Source organism: Seriola lalandi, unplaced genomic scaffold, assembly GCF_002814215.2.
Source record: "Seriola lalandi dorsalis isolate HSWRI2012SDOR001 ecotype SW California unplaced genomic scaffold, Sedor1 jcf7180002054965, whole genome shotgun sequence".
NCBI lineage: Eukaryota > Metazoa > Chordata > Actinopteri > Carangiformes > Carangidae > Seriola > Seriola lalandi.
In genome coordinates, this window is record NW_019525516.1 from 594,412 (window position 1) to 613,685 (window position 19,274).

The following is a 19,274-nucleotide window of genomic DNA, read 5'->3' on the forward strand; positions in this document are numbered from 1 at the left end:
ATTTATTAAGGAGACGCTAAATCTCCCCCAGGTCACATATTAACTTCATATTTACATTTGCTTCAATGACTCTAATGAAAACTATCAATGATGAGGACAGTAAAAAAAAAAAAAAGAAAATGTTGGAAGAATAAGAAAGCTTAGAAATTCAATGGAGCTTCAACAGGCATGAGGTGAAATATCTATACGGCAATAAGTCTGAATTTTGAAGGAACTCTTCCTTTAACAGGCTCAGAGGAGCGGTGTGCAGACTCCAGAGGCGGGAGCTGGAGGTGTATGTGTGGGGGGAGTGTCAGTGAATGAAGGGATAAACGGAGTTTGTTTTGGATGGGGGGACAGCCGGGGGAAGAGCCGCAGACGGAGCAGAAACCGTGAGAGACTCAGCGGAGAGTAAACGACCTGCAGCTGGACGGAACCGCGACCGAACCATGGTGAGTCTCACTGTTAAACCATATGATTTCAAACATATAAATTCATGTCGAGCTGTTAACAGATATATTGAACGGTGAATACTAACATGCTCAATTATCCAATGATGTGGACCCGCATTCAAGTTTTATCACATTGTTTTCATCGTCATATTTTCTTATTAATTACTATGTGCGGAAACTGAACAAACTTAAGACAAACTTTTGCCTAAATTAGATAATATTTCAGGATTTTGTTTTTCCCGAAACGTCTTCTTTTATCCACAGAACAACATTAACAAAATGCAAAAAAATCTAAAATTTAAAAAAGGAAAAAAGTTGCAGTAATTTCTCGTAAACAGCCCACGGAGAGTCTTCTCACCGTCCCTGGCCACAGGACAACTTTTACTATTTTTTTTTGAGGAAACGCAGATTGGTGCAACATCGACAGGGAAAGACACTGTGCGTCTTTGTGCCGCGCGGCGCGGCGGCTCCTCTGCGGTCTGGACTGTTGATCCCGGGGGGACGCGGACAAACAGTCCGGCCAGAGGAAATTCCTCCGTCTCTAGTTTCTTGGCCCCTTTCTGCACAGGGGGTCGAAGGAACAAATAATTGTATGCTGGTAAAATATATTTTCAAATACTGTATATACTGCGTGCAACCTTAGAGCTGACTTCAAATGAACATTAAATGAGTTTTTCTTTATAATTTATTGGTGTTTTCTGTGCAGCCTTGGGTGTCTGTCCGGTCCATCTCTGACAGGATTTGGTGCAGCAGTTTTGACAGCAGTTTTTTAGGCATGGTGCCGTTTTGTCAACATTTAGATAAATTTCAGAGTGTGGAGCTGTGAAGCTTTTTGTGTCCATTCCTGTGGATCAAGACTGTTGATCCCACATGGGAATGTGGTTTTAAGGCATTCCAGTGAAGACTTGGGCAGCCCGGTCTGACCAACACCACACTAATCCCCAAAAGTACAGAAGGATGGAGACATTTTTCATCAAGGAGCTTCAGTAAGGAAATGTAAAACAATGTGACACACACACCTCTCTCCTGCAGAGGTTGTGGTAATTGATAAATCCTCTCCTGTACATCATTTTAGCTTCACAGAACAAAAGCCTGAATCACAGGTCTGTATGTTTCTCAGAGTAAAGGCACCTGATTGGTTCTAAAAATGGGATCAGTTTTACATTTCTATTTCACCTGTATGAGCACATATTCTTCCTGAAATGAATAGGATGCTGTAGACAGTGACATTAGTGGTGAAAGAAGCATCTTTAAAATAAATGATCAACACCACACTGGAAAAATACTCAATAACAATGTCCTACATTTAAGATCCTATGTAAGTAAAAGTATTGAAGTATTATCAGCTAAAAGCAACCAAAGTAAAAATACTCACTCTGCAACAAATTTCCCTCTGTGATCTATTATTTTACATGACATTATTAGATTGATGCATCAGTCGGTAAGCGTCATTTTACTGTAAATTTTAATTCAGTTTGAAGTTCCTGAACAAAAGGTGACAGATATGGGTTATAGACACCTGAGGGGGACAGAAAGATTGTAATCTTTAACAATGCATCATATTCTATAAGCTTATTGTATGATTTAATGTAAAATACTCATATAAAACGCAGTCAGAGAAAAAAAGAGTCAAAACACTATTTCCCTGTTAAATGTGGTGGAGTTGAAGTATGAAGTTGCATAAAATGGCAATACGTAAAGAACAGGGAATATATGAGGTCTGTTCATATGAGACAGGACAACTGGTTTAAAGGTCTGGAGAGTTTATAGAAGTTATTTAACATTACAGGTAAAGTTAGAGATGTGAAACACTGTAGTCAGTGGAGGAGTCAGTGATGAATGATTCAGTGTTTTCCCTCAAGACATTTCCCTGGGTAAACTGTGCGTAAGTGAATGAATGAATGGGTGAGTGGTGGATGTATTAGGAAACCTCACATCTAAAAAAAAAAAATCAAAACAGCAGCCACTTGTTGGCTGATGGACAAATCTGAAGCCTCAGTAAAGATTATTGACCAGGCATCTCCCTCTCAGATGTACTTCCATCTCTGTCCTGACGCCCTCTGGGTCCCACTGCTCGGCCTGCTGCTCCTCGGCATCCCTGCAGCGCACACGGCTAAATGTCCACAGCAGTGCGTGTGTGACCAGATCCAGCTCACTGTGACCTGCGTCAACAAGAACCTGACCCAAGTTCCTCCCACTGTTGATGAGGTTTCTTATTCAGACACACACACACACACACGCACAGAGTTTCTACATTAAGTTTAGTTCCACATCTTGTTCGGTCTAATACGTAATCCCCCTTTCACAATAGATCACAGTGAAATTGGATCTCCGAGGTAACGACATCCAGGAGCTTCCCACCGGGGCTTTCAAACACACTCCTTACCTGACTCACCTGTCGCTGCAGCGCTGCAACATCCGCAGGGTGAAGGAGGGGGCTTTCCGCGGCCTCGGTCGCTTGGTCTTCCTCAACCTGGCCAACAACAACATCGAGATCCTCTACCAGGTGCTCACAAACTACAAATTATACATCCCAAAAAAAAGTTAAACCTTTATTTTTTTTTTTGCATTCTTTGCTCAGAAACTTTGACTGGAGCAGGATAAAAACATTTCCCCTCTCTCTCTCTCTCTGTCTTCTGTGAGTGCAGGAGTCGTTCGACGGTCTGTCCTCCCTGAAGCAGCTTATGATCGACCGCAACCGCGTGGAGGAGATCCAGCCCGGAGCTTTCTCTCAGCTGGGCTTCCTCAACCTGCTCTCCATCACGCACAATCGGCTGGTCTACATCCCCAACTTGGCCTTCCAGGTGCAAACACAACAACATCCGCGAGAGACCCTCCGGAGTTTAAACGTCTCGTTGTTGTCGGAAACATTGATGTAACAGCCGATCTCTTCTCCCTCTCCAGGGTCTGCAGAATATCAAATGGCTTCGTCTCAGTCACAACTCTCTGAACTACCTGGACACCGAGGCCTTCGCCGGTCTGTTCACACTCGCCCGCCTCAGTCTGGACCACAACGAGCTGCAGTTCTTTCCCTCTGAAACCATGACCAGGTAGGCTACTTGGTAAGCTTTGAGATCTGCATAGAGTTTGCCACAGAGCTGCCAATCACCAGGAAACTATATCTGATAAGAAATGGTTTTAAAGAGAAACATTACATTTTATCATTTGTGCAAATTGACTTGCAAGTGAGCGACATCACTAAAGCTTCAGTGCAGTAGGAAACCTTTTGCTGCAAGTACTCAGTGCTTACATCTATTAAATAAGTGCAAGGAAATCAGGTGAAGAAATGCACAGTAAGAGCTAGTTAGACACGTTAGGCTGTTAAAGGATTTTAGGAGAGGAGGTGCCAGAACAGTCTGGACTGAGATTACCTTGTTTAGCAGCGGTGGCAATGCCAGACGACATTCCTTGGAGGAGGAGGAACACAGTGGGCGAGAAGGAGCTTAAGCCTCTTATGATTGAGTTCAAGTAAATGGGCGCAGACTCAGAAGCTCTGCATCACTGGCTTGATGTTGATTCAGGTGGCCATGGGGAGCCGGTGTAGGTCGATGAGTAGTGGAGTGACTTGTGAGCAGAAGCTTCTTCCTCTGACTGATTCTACCACATTTCACAGCGGCCCATCCAATAGTTGTTGAGATATGAGAAATAAGATAAACGTGCAGCTTGCGTGGCTAAAAAAAAGTTAAGATTAACTAATTAATACTAATAAACTAATTAATTGAAATGATTTTTCCACACTTCTCCCTCTTGCTACCCAGACTGCCGGAGGTGACTCGTCTGGAACTGAGCTATAACCCCATGACTTACCTCGGGGAAGAGGCGGTGTCCATGGCCAAGCTCACCCACCTCTTCCTGGACCACATGTCCCTGCAGGACATGGCCAACACTGCTGTTTTGAAATCCCCCAGCCTCACCCACCTGGACATCAGCTACAACCAGCTGCGTGTCATTCAGCCCCTCTCTGAAGGTTCGCCCAAGGTGGCACGCCTCAACCTGGCTGGGAACCCCATCTACTGTAACTGCTACCTGCGTCCGCTCAGGTACAGCTGACCTTCGTAGACTGTGAACCATTCTGTTAGCTACAGGGGACTTATCCCTTCTGCTTTACTGCACTGCAGGGAGTGGTCTATCCGTAGCAAGGTGAAGCTGATGGGGACGTGCGGAGGACCGGCTCATCTCTCTGGAGAAAACCTGGAGGCCGTACACCCTCCAGAGCTGCGCTGCCAGAGCCAGGAGGCCATGCTGAAGGCGGAGTTCGAGGAGGCGACCAGACTCGCACCACCGCCCACTGAGGAGCCCCAGAACAAAGTCAAGTGTCCTGCCAACTGTGTCTGTGAGGTGAGGTGATTACTACCAGGTGTGTGAAAAAAGAAATATGATTATAGAAAATTGGGCACAGAAACCTACAGAAACTACAATTTGGTAGCAACAGAAGAACCGAGTGTGTCTGTATTAAAAGAAAGTGGACAAGAATACATGATCAGTGTTGGCACTGTGTGTCTTTGTCCCCCCCGTCCTCTACATCCACATTACCTCCCTGTCTCCAGGCCGAGACGCACCATTCTTCGTGTGAAAACCGCAGTCACACCAAAGTTCCTCGGGGTTTCGCTGCCAACACTCGCCTCCTCGACCTGCGTGGCAACCAGTTCCACTACATCCCTAGCAACAGCTTCCCCGGTGTCCCCCAGGTTGTATCCTTGCACTTGCAGCGCTGCAAAATCGTGGAGGTGGAAGACGGTGCTTTCACTGGGATGAAGGGTCTGATCTACCTGTACCTGTCAGAGAACGACCTCACGTCCCTCAGCCCCGATGCCTTTAAAGGTCTTTGTTGCACAGCTCTTTGTCCCATCACTTTGACTCGTTTACGGCTCAATATCCACACTGACTTCCTGTTGTCTGACTCCGCAGGTCTCCCTCAACTGACTTACCTCCACCTGGAGAAAAACCGCTTCACCGGCTTCCCCAAGGGAGCCTTCAAACTGGTGCCCAGCCTGCTCGCGCTCCACTTGGAGAACAACGCTATTACTAAGTTGGAGGCGGGCATCTTGACCGGGGCCGAGGGTCTCAGAGCGCTCTACCTCACTGGGAACGCCATCGATCACGTGTCGCCCAGAGCTCTGGACCACGCCAGTGACCTCGATACGCTCCACCTGGGAGGGAACAAGCTGAAGGATGTGCCCACGGACGCGCTGAGTAAAGTGGGGAACCTCAGAGACCTGAGGCTGTCCGGGAATTCAGTTCGCTGGGTGGGGCCAAATGCTTTTCGACCACTGGAGAGGTCGCTGAAGGAGCTCTACCTGGATAACATGGGACTGGAGAAGGTGAGGGGTACTTCTCTGTTTACCCAGATCTGTCTCTTCAAACCCTTCCCTTTTTTATTTCATAAAAATTCCTGATAATCGCTCTCGCACTCCAGATGTCGCAGAACTCCCTGGCAGGCCTGGGTCCGGGGCTGAGAAGTCTCTTCCTGGAGGGTAACCAGCTGGAGGAGGTGCCTGACCTCCACCCTCTCACTTCTTTGGAGGTCATCAACCTGGCTGACAATCCCCTGATGTGTGACTGCCCTCTGCTGCCACTACGCTTGTAAGACAATTACAGCACACGTAGGCGGGTGGAAATGATTGGGGTTTGACCGACATGAGTTTCTAAAGCCTGAACATTTTCCTTAGGCTGTGTCTGCAGCTCGTTAGAGGACAGGGCATGTTTTACATCTCTGATAATGAGTTTCTAATAACCCAGTGACACAAATATTTAATTATACTTCACTCAGACTTGCAGCTGCGGCCTTGTTTTAGCAACTAGCAACAATGACATTGTTAAAATTGTTCTTTTTATCTTTCATTGAACAGTCAGCTTTGAGAGAGCACAGAGGGTTCGGACATGCAACAACGGTCCCCCAGCTGGGAGTCAAACCATGAGCTCTGTGGCCCCAACTATGAGGCCACATGGATGCCTATGTCTTGGCATTTTTAAATAAATTCTGCCTTTCCTCTTCATCTAGGTGGATTGAGAAAGTCAACCTGAAGGTACGAGCCACCTGCGCCAATCCCCCTGAGCTGAGGGGTCGCAGGGTCAAGGATGTCCACATCTTCAAAGCCTGCCCCGGGGGAGAGAGCCTCCCCTCCGCCCCTACCGTCACCCCAAAGTCCGCTAAGGCACCCAAGGCCACCAAACCCAAACCAATGCACCTCAACGGCCTTAGGCATGTCAAAATGCTCCAATCCAAATCCAAACTTCGCAAGAGTCCAAACACCAAACAGGCAGCAGCCAAGAAAACCAAGAGACGCAGCATGGCTTGAATCTGCTGCCTCTGGAGGTTCGTCTGGGCGTCTGTGCTGATTGTTGTAGACCACAGCTCGCAGTAACTGGCCATAGTCAGTTAGATTTGAGGGTTAAACATTGGATTGAAATGACTCAAAAGCTGTAACCTTTGTCAGCTATGAAAGCTGTAGCTGCTGAGGCCGTGCCGTCAGTTTTCATTCAACACTGTACTGAATTTTCTTTTCTGCAGTATTTCCTCTTCCCTGTCTTATCTTTGTAAAAGGTCAAAATCAGTTGTTTTTTTTTTTTTTTTTAAATTCAGGGAACCTAGACCGAGCACACATGCTCTGTGTCAGCACTGCCTTGTTTCAAACGTAGCAGTGAAGATCATGCTGGTTCGACCGAAAGCTTTTAGCTCTGCTGGAGGTTTTAGCATCTTGAAGGACGTAAACGAGGTGAATGTCATTAGAACAAATGCAAACCCTGCTGTTACTTGATTAGAAATGATAAACACTTTGGCTTCTTGCTAGTTATCCTTTAACCACTACATCATAACCTCAAGTCCCAGTTGTAAAGATAATTTAAGACAAATCAGTAAATGGAGGAAAACTATTTTTTATCAGCAATAACATATTTACAAAAAAGAAAAGGATACATTTGGATATAAAACAGGAAAAAATAAAACATTACAAGAAATACTTGTCTGCTGTGTCATTACAACCCAAAACAATGAAACGCTTCAGAGTCATATTTCAAGACTCAGCGTGATGAGTGAAGTTCAGCTCAACTAAAACGAGACAAGTCCAAAGTTACACAAAGCATTAGTGTGTAGTGGAACCAACAGGGAAAAGTGAGGTAGTTTCAAAACTGTCTAAACTCCTTACAAACTATGTGCAGTCGTGAGTTTAATGTAAATAAAACATTTAAAGTTATGAAGTTATGACCCTTAATGATTTTATAGAATAAGACCTTTTTATACCATTTGTGGTCTGTAATTTTCTGTAATAGTCAGTCTAGTATTTACATGCTGGAATTACCCCTTTAAAGAGTGTCTTTCACTGTAAGCGGTGGAGTGTGCGATTCCCACCTGTCGTCTAAAACCAACCTGGTCACCACCGGCAACCACATCACATCAACAAAGACCGAAGCCTTAAGGCGTATTACTTCAAACCACTAGAGTTTCAAAGATGCATCAGCTCTCCTTAATAATATAACTTTATTATTCGCCCTAAATACAACCCCAGCCTGTTTCTGTCTCTTACTGCTACATCGGCTTTATTTTACTCCCATCATGCCATCATCTCAGTCTCCTTGCACCGCCACCTTTTCCACGCTCGTCTCATCTCTGGACTCCTCCGCCCTCTCCTGCTCAGTATTACTCTCCAGCACTTCATCCATGGCAGAGTCATTTCCTTGGCTCCCGTCCTCTTGGTCCAGTGTTCGTCGTTCGTTCACGCTCCGCTCCACGTTGCTTTCGCCAGTAAGGCTCTCCTCCAGAGACCCCCACTGTTCAAGTCCGTCTTTTGTTGCGGCTTTATCTTTTTCTGTCTTTTCATGCGCTGCGTTCTCCGCGCCGGTCTGCTCCGGCACCTCGTGTCGTCCTGACTTACTCTGCTCCCCTCCCTCCTCCTGTTTGATTACACCCACGCAGGTTTGTCGAGGGCTTCCCGGAGGATCAATGGGAGTCTCCATTTCCACCTCCTCCACTTTCACCTGCACCGCAAAGACTACGAAGACAGAATAAAGTCAGACATGTGCTAACATCGTCTCGCTGAAATGAGAAGAAAGTGAAGAGCATGTTGTATGAGTTTGTCCACTTACTCTCCTGCTCCTCCGGCTCAGTCTTGGGCTGGAGGAGTGGCACCTTTGGAGGGAGACTGAGATCTACAACCTCTGTGGGACTCGTAGTGCCAACGACCTCAAGCTGCTGACCCGCATCATCTTTAGCTTGCTCATCGGAGAGCCTCTTCTTTGCACTCCTCTTTCCTGTAGAAAGCAAAACGAGAGGTTGAAGGAATCATTTTTCATAACCCTGAAATGAGAGAGAAAAAAAACAAAACAAAAAACACGAGATCACAGATGTACATTTCTGAGACAAAACGTACTCTTTTTCCCGTATACAAAGGGCTTGCACTTCTTGTTCCGTGCCACCTGGTTTGTGATTAAATCTACTGGAAAACAGAATAAAACATCTGTCACTTTTAAATATATCATCAAAAATATCTCTAGTGTAAAGCACCATCAGCTGCTCCTATCTGTGATAGTGGTATGCTGGAGGTTAGCTTATTTTCTGCATTTAAATGGGAGTTCAATCTGAATTAAAAGTCAAACAAAACTAAAATGTCTTAGGTGGATTAACCCTCTGCACTGACACTCACTCTACATCTTGTAGCACAAGAGTTTTTCTATTAAAATAAGAAGATTACCGAGACCAGGAGGCGGCTGGAGCTGGTAGCCCATCAGCTCACACCAGCCAACGGGGTAGATGTCCGGGGACCGGTGGTCGACCCACTGGTCGAACTCATCCTCCCAGCCGTCGAAGTGGATGAGCAGCAGGCGACCCACGCAGCGCTTCACGGTGGCCACGCAGACCAGCCGTGGCTCCATCAGGTCCACCGCCTCCAGCTTCATGTTGGTGGAGAGGCCGTGACCCTGGTAGTCCTGAGGAAAGACAAGTTGCAGGTTGGGTTACAGATGGGTTCACATGCTGAAGTTGTGGCTAAGGAGAACTGTGGGTGCGATTAGAACGACAATAATAATAAAAAATGCCACACTAGGTTTGGACTTCCTGTCTTACAGTGTTGAACAGTCGTGCCGGTGCAGCTTTAGCTTTGGTCTCCTTCAGGTATTTGTCCCAAGTGAAGGTCTGAGAGTCATAACCTGCCGGGAAAGCAGAGACATTCATTAAGCGTGACTAAGTGCGAGCTGCATCACTGACTGAAAGGAGCAGTGTGTGTAGAAATGCAACACGTAGGTGTGTTTGTAATCACCTTGAGGTACAGTGAGAGGGATGTTGTTCTTTTTACAGAAGTCCACAGGAAGGACGGCGTGAGAGGACGCGTGGTAACAAAACCAGTCGGAGCCGTTGTTAGATATCGTGCCGTCGATGCCGACCATCAGGTAGCCATCTAACAGCACCTGGAGAGGTGAAAGGGGGGGGGGGGGATAAAAATGTAAGATGTAATTTAACTCATAACCATCCGACTGTTTAAACAGATCAGACCCAAAATCATACCTTGTGTACAGTGGCCACACAGATACTTCCCAGGTTGAGAGGGTCAATGGCCTCCAGCTTCATTCCTTCTTCAAAGAAACTTCCCTCCATGTAAACGACCCTGGGCTGCGGATCACACAGTGAAACCATCACTCATTTCTACTGTCATTGAATATTGAGCTGTGACCAAAACACAGAGTTCATAATTGATAATAATAAGTGTTCATATTATTCCTTTAACCTTTCCCTTCCATCTTTTTTAAACTTATTGCGCTACTTGTTGTTGTTGTCGTCTGGAGTGACACACAAACTATAACGACGTGAACGTTACAACAGGAGACAGTAGAAACTGAGTCGTGAATCTAAAACAACAAAAAATTATCACATAAAAAAAAGTTAGAATGAAAAGCAGTTGTTGCTTTTTTGAACTATTTCCTAAGCAATAACATTTTTCTTACCTTTTTAAAGAGAAGGAATGAACTGTCAGAGTTCCCCCTCAAACCACTACTTTCCACAGAGTTTGCTAGAGAAAAGAAAAGAAGGAAATCCTTTGTATTTATTGTAAGATAAGAAAATCTAAAAGTTTTAAGCTTTAGTTTGAGTGTGACATAATTTCTTTCAGTTGAAAAATATTCCTTCCTCTGCCTGGGGGAAGGAACTAATAGCACAGATTTCTGTTTTTGTTTCTGTTCTGCCACCCGTCTCGTCTTCTGTGTGTTTTTCCGTGATAAACTAAATCCTCGACTTACCAGGCGTCTTAATGGCATGGCCCACTTTCACGGACCAGCCTAACGGGTGCAGGAGGGGGCTCCACATGTGGCACCAGAAATCAGAAGTGGCGTTCTCGGGGGCGTCGCTTTGGTCCGCGTACACCAGCCGCAGACGGCCGCCGATAATCGTGTCTATCATGGCCACGCGGGTCCGGCTCACATGCCTGGGGTCCACCACCTCCACACGCATGCCGATTCGGAAAGAGGTCCTCATGTTCTCTGCCAGCTGGCAAAGGGACACGAGGAGGTTGGCAACGCCACACAGAGATGCTGGTTATGCGTTTAATTAAACCAGTAAGAATTGAAATATAATAACAGCAGAGACGTGTCAGCGTGTCGGGGCAGCGTCGGTTTTACCTTCAAGTAGAAATCGACGGGTAAAGTGTTGGCGCCCACCAGCTTTTTCATCAGATACTCTTTCCAATCTGGTATGTTCTGCTTCACATCTATGAACACACACACACACGCGCAATTTTTCCAAATGAGAAAATACCCTATCGTTAATATATCAAACAGCACAGGAAGTTCTGTGTCCGCACGGCGAATCCTCACCTTGTGGCGGCACCAGCAGCTTGCTCGTCATGGCACACCATCCAATCGGCTTCAGCTCTCCTGAAACGAGGCTGCACCAGAAATCGTGGCTGCTGTCGTGCTCGAAGCCTTCGTATCGCAACAGAGCTTTGTATCCTAGAGACAACGGAGGGCAGGGGAGGAAGAGGAGGAGTAAAGTTACCGTTTCTGTTACAGAGAATCGGAAAATAAAACGGTCAAAGTCATAACCTCAACGGTGTAATGAACTGACGGACAGACGTGCACACCTGCGACCTGGATGACGGTAGCGATCCAGTAGACTTTACTGGGCAGGACGGCGTTAGTGTTCAGGACTTCCACCTTCATCCCTACAGCGATGTCGTCCCACTGTGCACACAGAGGAGCCTGCAGAACGGAGGGTCAGACATTTCTTTACAGATCGTCGGTGTGACGTGTTTCATGTTCTCCACGTTCAAAGTTAATCTCAGCGACATTAAAAAGGTCTTATTTCTTGAGGCGTCACCTCCAATATGATGGATGTTCTCCTCCCGACCACAGCTCTTTCACCTTCTCTCTCATCCTACTAGTTCAGTTTTAAGATGCTGAATGCTGCACCAACATTGCAGAGCTGAACTTTCGCCATCGGTGAGTGAGGAAAAACAGTTTGTAATCGCACAGGACTCACGTGTCTGAAGCAGGAGACGGACGCAGCCAGTGACGTCTCCCTCTCCAAGTAAGCGCCCCACTCGAAACCTGAAGCACCGGGGGTGGAAAGAGCGGAGGAATCACACAGCTGAAGATCTTGTTCAGTGTTTGCGCATATGTGTGTGTGTGTGTGTGTGTGTGTGTGTGTGTGTGTGTGTGTGTGAGTGAGAGAGTGATCGGCGCCCTTACCGTCTAGTCCTGTCGTGGTTGGAGGGGCTTTGTTCACCTTGTTCAGCACTGTAGCTTTTTTTGTGGGGGGCCTTCCCTGCGGAGAGGAGAGCACAAAGAAGGATTGCACCAAGTCGTCACGCCACTTTCTAATCGTTGTGTCCACCTAACAACTGAAGCGACCGGCACAAACGGCCATTGGATTATTCTTTTTTTAAACTGAATTTATACTGTGTGAAACTACAGTAAATAAGTCATGATACAAAAACAGCAGTCCAAGGTGAAATCTCTCTGGGGAGTCCGACAGATTCGCCTCAGATCTCCTGATATGCAAAGAGAAGAAAGGAACCGACTTCACCTGTGCACACAAATACTTTCACTTCCACATTTGTCAAAATATTTCATGAGATTAATTAAATTCTTTTTCTTTTACTGCAGTTTTCACAAGAATGGGAACAATATATACAATCCTATATTTACAGTCTTACCAGCAAGAGACAAAACACTCACACACAATTACAACTACAGTCCCATGAAAAGCCCCGGGACTCAAGCTGTAATTAACAGTTTTCATTATTGATCGATTGGCTTATTGTTTGGTCTGTATAATGTCAGACAAAACATCCGTCAAGCTTTGCCAGCTTGTTTTGTCCTGACGTTCAAACCTCAGACATATTTACCTGAAACCAGCAAATACTCAAATCTGAGAAGCCAAAACCAGCGAGTTGTCACTTTTGCAAGACATGACTTAAATGATTCATTGATTCTAAAAAAGGGCTGCCAATTAAATTTTCAATCAAACCTACTAATTGATTAACCCTTTCAGCTCTTGTTCATAGTTTTTGCACAACAAAATGACCCATAAAATCATTTTTTCTACATGTATTTTTACATAATTAACCCAGTTCCATTAAACCTACAAATGAAAAAATCTAAACCCCATATTGTTGCTCTGATCTAATATTCAGCTTCAACAGGCTTAGAACAAATTCATACATTTTTTATTTAGGTTTAGTGTAATATACCCATCTTTTATTTAATCAAACTTTATTGATAAAGTTACTGAATCAATTAATGGTTTTCAATGAAGAAGTCGACCCCCTCATTAAACCGCCTGTCACTAACTTACCAGGTCGTCCAGATACACATCACATGCAGCGGGGTCACCTGTCTCTGAGGTGTGCGTGTGTCTGAACTGGGTGGGGACGGCGGTGGTCTTGAGCAGCCGGGCCCGGCGGCTCTTCTGATCCAGGGTGTTGTAGTAGTCCTCGGACTGGAAGTGTTTCTGGCAGACGTGCAGCTTGTTGAGGACGTGCAGCGGAGTGTTTACATCCATGTTGAGGGCGAACAGCCAGCGCCTCAGTCTCTCCGAGTCTCCGAGGGGAAACCGATGGAAGACGAGGTCGGGCCGTTTCGTGTTCCAGCAGGTATCAACGCAGCACGTGTGAACCATTTTCAGCGGGTCGGAGCACGCGGAGGTCTCCGGTAAATTATAGACTGAGGCGAGTCAGACACGCCCGCGGACAGACCCACAGGTCGGTGATAAGATTTCAAGTCCAGCGCGGTCGTCTTCTTCTTCTTCTTCTCCTCCCACTTTCTTTTGCAGCAGCGACCTCTTAACAGCTTTTTGCTAAATACCGCCACCACGTGTTTGCAATTACACATTGTGTAAATTAAAATATATACAATTTTGTTGATTGTTGACAGATGAGAGTTATTTTTAAGCACAAACACAAGTGCTGGTTCCAGCTTCTCAGATTAACATTTGCTGCTTTTTGGTCTTTTGTGATAATCAACACTCTTTGCGTCTTTGCATTTTGTTAAGAAGCAAATTGGAGACATCATAATTTTAGGAAATTATCTTTAACATTTTCCTGACATTCAAGGTGAATTGATTAATAAAGAAGCTAATTAATAATGAAATTGTTAGTTGCAGCCCATAGGGCCCAGAGTGAATATATGATCCTGTGAAATAACGATGACCAACAATGAAGCTGGTTAACAAAAGGTGCAAACAGGACTTTTAGGGGTTAAGAATTTCAAGAGCGCAGTTTTTTGGTTCCTTGAACACCACACACAAACCTGTCATTTGGTGATGTATTTCCAAAATACAGTGCATTAACATCTTTTCCTCACCTGCAGACGTGCCAGTATGGAGGACTTCTTGGAGTTTGACGAATAGGAGCGTGAGCAGGAAATACTGCAGAAACGCTTGGTCTTTGAAAAGAAGGTGCTAATGTTGCCGGTGGTGCCGCACATCTCACACACCACTGTAAAAGTAAATAAATATTGTATGAAACATTACCTAACTTCATTAACATTCCTAGAGCTTATACAGAAGTGATTTTTATCGGTCCAAGTGATTTGTAAGAGAGGTGCCATCAACCCTTTTGACTAACATGATGGTATAAAAACAGCATTTAAATAATTAAATAATAACACATTGCTCTCAACCTTCTTCTTTTTCTGCACCTCACCTGGTCTTTCGTCTCTGTTTTTTTCCCCTCTTCCCACTCTTCCTGTCAGATGTTCTTTGTCACCTCCTCCATCAGTATCATCAAACTGAGCGGGTGCCAGTTCATTGTGTTCGGCCTGTGAAGAGACAAAAAACAAAGTGGTAAAAAGAGAGCAACCGAGAGGCTTGTTTAAAACTGTGGAAGGATCTCTGCCTTTCTCTTCGGTGACCTTTACCGACCCATGATAATGGCCACTCACACTAATGTTGCGCTCCCTTGGCTCAGCTGTAATGCCCCGGCGTTGGATAGCGGGCAGGCAGTTACTGCAGCCAACGCCACTGCAGGAGGAACACAGAGGACGGACGAACACTGTAGGAGCAGCTCCTGGCTTCAGCTTCAGAGCCCCTGCGGGTGGTCTTGGCTCAAAGTACTCCTTGCCAAAATGCTCGCTGCAGAGGTGGGAGTTGGGTGTGGCGACCCACTGGGTGCGGGTGCGCTGGACCTGCTTCTCCCATTTGCGAAACTCCTCAGGGTCCTTGGGGAATTTAAACAGTGTCACACCATCTTCTGAGGTTTTGCCACATCCAAAGGCCACACAGTGGTAGGGCATCCTGTCTTGTGCTCAGCACAGGGACTGTCAATTAAACCAAAGGATCCAAACTAGGACAAACAGCTGATGCATCCTTTCTTCTCTTGAGTTGAGCTCTGCAGAGGAAAGTGATAACATTAATTTTTAGGTAGCACAAATAGCTGGTCAACCATGGCAGGTAGAGCTAAATGATATTTAATCTAATATCTATCCTAATTCTTGGTTTAATTTAGTGATGTAGTCATTTCTAGTTGAGAGAAAGTAACAGTGAGAAATGCCTCTACCTACTTGACCACTGTATTTGCATAAAAAAAGATGGCATGAATCTTCATTTTTGATTTTATCAATAATATCAAACCCTAAACACAGACTCTAACAAACACAACGTGTACATTTCATTTCCAGGTAAGACAAACTTCTACAACTCAGAACTGATACAGTATAAATGGTAAATAATATAACACACAATAACCAGGCCTAACATGCGCAATAACGAACACTTTAAAATGAGTCTTGATGTTTAAGTCACTGTTAAAAAAAAGAACTAATTGCTATAGCTAACAGGTTAAAGACAAGCAGCTCAAAAACATAAACAAAAGTGACTACCACACATGCTACTGTTCATGCAAGCTATTAGCTAATAGTGCTAACCGTACGTTTGTTCAGTTATGAAGCAGCAATTCACTTGTTCTCACTTTAAATTGCTACTTATAGAAGATATAATAATATATAGGCGTTAATTTAATTTTTTCCTATAGATACCAAACTATTTGGATAAAAGTTGTTGAGCTAAATCTTCGTAGCCCCCCGGCACTGTACTGTAATGTGGTCGCCTACCTTTGACGTCATCATAGTTGGCCAAAGAATTATGGGAGATGATGTTTTAGGGGGGAAAAAGGGCTATTTTAGCAGAATTGCAGGAGAGTCGCAAATAAATGAATGTGCAGGCATATGAGTGATAAAGTGTTGGTGTAATTTAACAATAATGACAGTAGAAGTTACTAATAGTTGTAGAAGTAGTAGTTTATTTCATTTTTTTGGTTTTTTTTTCACTGTTTTAATTGATTGTGTGCTTCCACTTGCAATTAGTTAAAACATGCAATAGGTGCATAAGTTTTTTTGCATCATTTTCTTATTATCTTGGCTGCTCCCAAGATGGTAAGGTCAGAAATATGGAGAAAACCTTTTACTAGTAAGAGAACAGATTATCTGGTTGATGATGATGCAACAGCCACGGCGAGACACACAGTGATCTATTCCAGTATAACTTCAAGAAAGATCAACCTGACCATGGACATGAAAAGGAAAAAAGGTCCTGAGAGAAAAGTCTGCAAGGTGGTGTGAGCCCAACAGGAACTGAGGGTATTCACATGTTCATGAAGCGTTTGGGTTCATCATCTCATGTAGGCCTATATAATGAAAGTCTGGGTAAGGTAAAGGCCTAAAATACAAATATTATTATTAAACAGTAAATACTGTTGTCAAGTGTTACTTTCAATTTCCAAATTTCAATAATATTAAAATTATAATGACAAGTATTATAATGGATAATTATAATACATCTGTAAAAACGTGCACCAATCTGCAGCTCTCCCTTTGCACCTTTGAAATTTTAGTGTCTTTTTTGCCACTTACAGGGATTATGCTTGAATGAATTTGTCCTAGGAGCTCCTTCTAGGCTAATTGAATTTTTATCACAGTCCATCCAAAACTTCATCAAGAAATTTCCCCTTGAAATCACAATCAGCTGTCTGGTGGCACAATAGGAAATTGCTTATTGTTGAGCTATTGAAATCTGGACCAGAGTGGTGAACTGACTGACAGACCGTCACTGCCATCCTTAGAGCCACGCCGCTAGCATGGCTGAAAACTGTTCCTTTAGATCACATAGTATTTCCAAATATGCAGTGCCAATTTTATCTGATCATGCAAGGAATTAAAAGACAGATTGGGCATAAGTATTTAGAGGGGAATACATGCCACCACACCAAAAACTCTACTTCTGTAGCGATTATTATTTCCAACATAGGCTCAACATCAACTGCATTGGTCGGGGCTTTGATAAATGCCATACATGACTATGGCCCTAGCATGTAAAGTTTAGGCAAAGTCACTGGCCCATGAGAGAGACAGGACTGACTATCATGTCATTTTCCGATGCTGTACAAACAAGGTCTGACAACTTTACTTACATCTATGCACACTAGTGAAAGGTGCTGATCACTGGCAAAGTTGGGGGCTGAGTAGGTTTATGCCTGGGGCCCCCTAGTGGGTTAATCCAGCCATGGTCGTGGTCCTTTAGGCAGCATACAAAGACTGCTCAGGTTTGATTTCCGGTACAATCATATGCTCTTTTGGTCCTGTCAACAAGTGTCACGGTTCACTGATGCGGTTATTAAGCAGCAACACAGGTTTGATAAAGCTGTATAGTTTCTGATAACAGTTAATTACGTCAAAATATTAAAACTACACACACTGTCTGCAGCAAAGTAAGAATAAAACTGTCTGGAAGATGCTTCAAGGGTTTTTTAATGAAATGTGGGTAGACTTCTAATCGTACTCTTTGGCTACCAAAGTTATTTCTTCACCCAGATCTACTTAATGATTGAAATGTATGAGCAGAGCACCTTTGAGGCCTTGAGGCCATGTGTTGTAGAGAATCTATAGATTGAACAAGTTGTTATTTTCTGACAAAACCTGTAACCTGTTCAATTAAAGGAGAATTTCTCAGTTATAAGGATCTGTAGTCTTGCTGTTGAATGTGCCCGTTGAGCACCTTTTCAAAAAATGTCATCACCTCTATTAAAGATGATAGATTTAGTGTGGTAAGCAAAACTTTGAAAAACCGACGATGATAGAGGCCCGTGTTTTCTGAAATAATGACCCCATGCAGTGTATATTTTTTATACCCATTTAAAAACTTATCCATATAGTCGACTATGTACCCAACAAAGGCCTGAATCAAACATTTTTAAGCAGGGTCAAACAGTAAACACAGTGTGTGGGGTCATTTACTCTTCATTGAGCAACTCTAGCTAGAAAATGCACTCTTTCCTACTGCTCACAGTAAACAGATTTGTTTCCCTCTTTCACAAACTGCTTATGCTCCACTTGCAAGTCACTACAGAGAACACATTTCCATTTGATCATATAAACATACTGCTTCAAAAAGTGGACCAAGCAGATAATACACGTGACACTGTCATATACAATATCAATTTTATTTAATTTAAATATTTTTTTTTGGAGAACTGTGAGAACACTGAAGTTTGATAGGCAAAGATTAACATGTGTGAATAAGACTGTGAATGAATGGCAGTTATATCAATATCGAGCAGAGTACACAACGGCTCCTGTTCTGCCAATAAGTGTCATACAAAATGACTAATCAAACAGGCAACTGCTCTGCAATAAGACACATGCAAAACTGTGGGATGATTTTGTGCATTTCCCCTGCACTGCCTCACAAGAGAAAACTTGAGAGTTGATAGTTGAGCAGCACAATTACTTGATATGCACTCAACAAAAACAGAAGAAGGTAAGGCTGTTGAGTGTTAAAGTGCAAGAACAAAACAGGAGGATGATTTTTTAATTGAAAAGTGAAAGAATGAGACTTGTCAGGGAGCTAAATTGAGTTTACACATGGACAGGCCAAGGGAACTGTATTTGTCTGTTAAGAAATGTGTGCATGAGGCCACCATTTTCCCTATGAGGAAGCAAACAGAGCAAAAGAAGGGTGACAGGAATGGGTCTTTAATTTAGAAAACGGTGACTGATGAATAAACTTAAACCAAGTCTTTCCTGAGAAACATACACACATAGTTTTGGGTGTTTGTGAATCCATCTCTGTTGCTGCACTTGAAAAGCAAAGTTGGTGCACGTGTTTAATTAGCTGTATTTAAACGCACTGACTGCAAAAATGATTAACAATTTGAATGCTTGCATTTAAAAATAACTGTTGAACATAATCCAACTTTAAGATTTGCAGCCAAACCCTCTACAAAAAGCAGATGCAAGTTTACCTGCGCAGACGAATTTCATAAATAAATAACTTTTTTTCTTCTTTTACATGCATAGCATAGTGAATAAGCATTGTACTTTATCTACCGTTGCAGCTGCACAGCTTTATTTTATTATTTGCATCCCCTC

The 19,274-nt window shown here is 43.9% G+C and overlaps 2 protein-coding genes across 6 annotated transcripts; one reads left to right on the forward strand and one right to left on the reverse strand.

The window, feature by feature from the left end:
• Window positions 1-25: 25 nt before the first annotated feature.
• Window positions 26-7,313, forward strand: chadlb (chondroadherin-like b). Its single transcript, XM_023395547.2, has 11 exons — window positions 26-431; window positions 2,463-2,639; window positions 2,743-2,937; window positions 3,080-3,235; window positions 3,336-3,481; window positions 4,190-4,471; window positions 4,550-4,769; window positions 4,979-5,252; window positions 5,340-5,752; window positions 5,848-6,014; window positions 6,433-7,313. Exons 1-11 carry the CDS (start codon window positions 429-431, stop codon window positions 6,728-6,730), a joined length of 2,331 nt encoding a protein of 776 aa, XP_023251315.1. The 5' UTR covers window positions 26-428; the 3' UTR covers window positions 6,731-7,313.
• Window positions 7,292-15,951, reverse strand: l3mbtl2 (L3MBTL histone methyl-lysine binding protein 2). 5 transcript variants are annotated; one of them, XM_023395545.2, is made up of 18 exons: window positions 15,782-15,951; window positions 14,796-15,241; window positions 14,558-14,672; window positions 14,217-14,350; window positions 12,102-12,177; window positions 11,893-11,960; window positions 11,495-11,612; window positions 11,229-11,363; window positions 11,034-11,122; window positions 10,656-10,902; window positions 10,365-10,429; window positions 9,928-10,032; window positions 9,683-9,830; window positions 9,490-9,572; window positions 9,119-9,353; window positions 8,798-8,863; window positions 8,514-8,678; window positions 7,292-8,419 (listed from the first exon to the last, which is right to left on the reverse strand). In XM_023395545.2, exons 2-18 carry the CDS (start codon window positions 15,144-15,146, stop codon window positions 7,995-7,997), a joined length of 2,625 nt encoding a protein of 874 aa, XP_023251313.1. In that variant the 5' UTR covers window positions 15,147-15,241; window positions 15,782-15,951; the 3' UTR covers window positions 7,292-7,994. The 5 variants fall into 5 exon arrangements, with proteins under 5 accessions (XP_023251313.1, XP_023251311.1, XP_023251310.1 ...); XM_023395543.2 differs by having other exon boundaries at window positions 8,798-8,860; window positions 11,893-12,177; XM_023395542.2 differs by having other exon boundaries at window positions 11,893-12,177.
• Window positions 15,952-19,274: the final 3,323 nt, after the last annotated feature.

Coding starts and splice junctions, on each gene's coding strand:
- chadlb (XM_023395547.2), top strand. Junction 2,640..2,742: donor TTCCTCCCACTGTTGATGAG/GTTTCTTATTCA, acceptor CTTTCACAATAG/ATCACAGTGAAATTGGATCT. Junction 5,753..5,847: donor ATAACATGGGACTGGAGAAG/GTGAGGGGTACT, acceptor CTCGCACTCCAG/ATGTCGCAGAACTCCCTGGC.
- l3mbtl2 (XM_023395542.2), bottom strand. CDS start 15,146: ATGCCCTACCACTGTGTGGCCTTTGGATGTGGCAAAACCTCAGAAGAT. Junction 11,123..11,228: donor GCTGCTGGTGCCGCCACAAG/GTGAGGATTCGC, acceptor GTGTGTTCATAG/ATGTGAAGCAGAACATACCA. Junction 8,420..8,513: donor TGAGCCGGAGGAGCAGGAGA/GTAAGTGGACAA, acceptor CTGTCTTCGTAG/TCTTTGCGGTGCAGGTGAAA.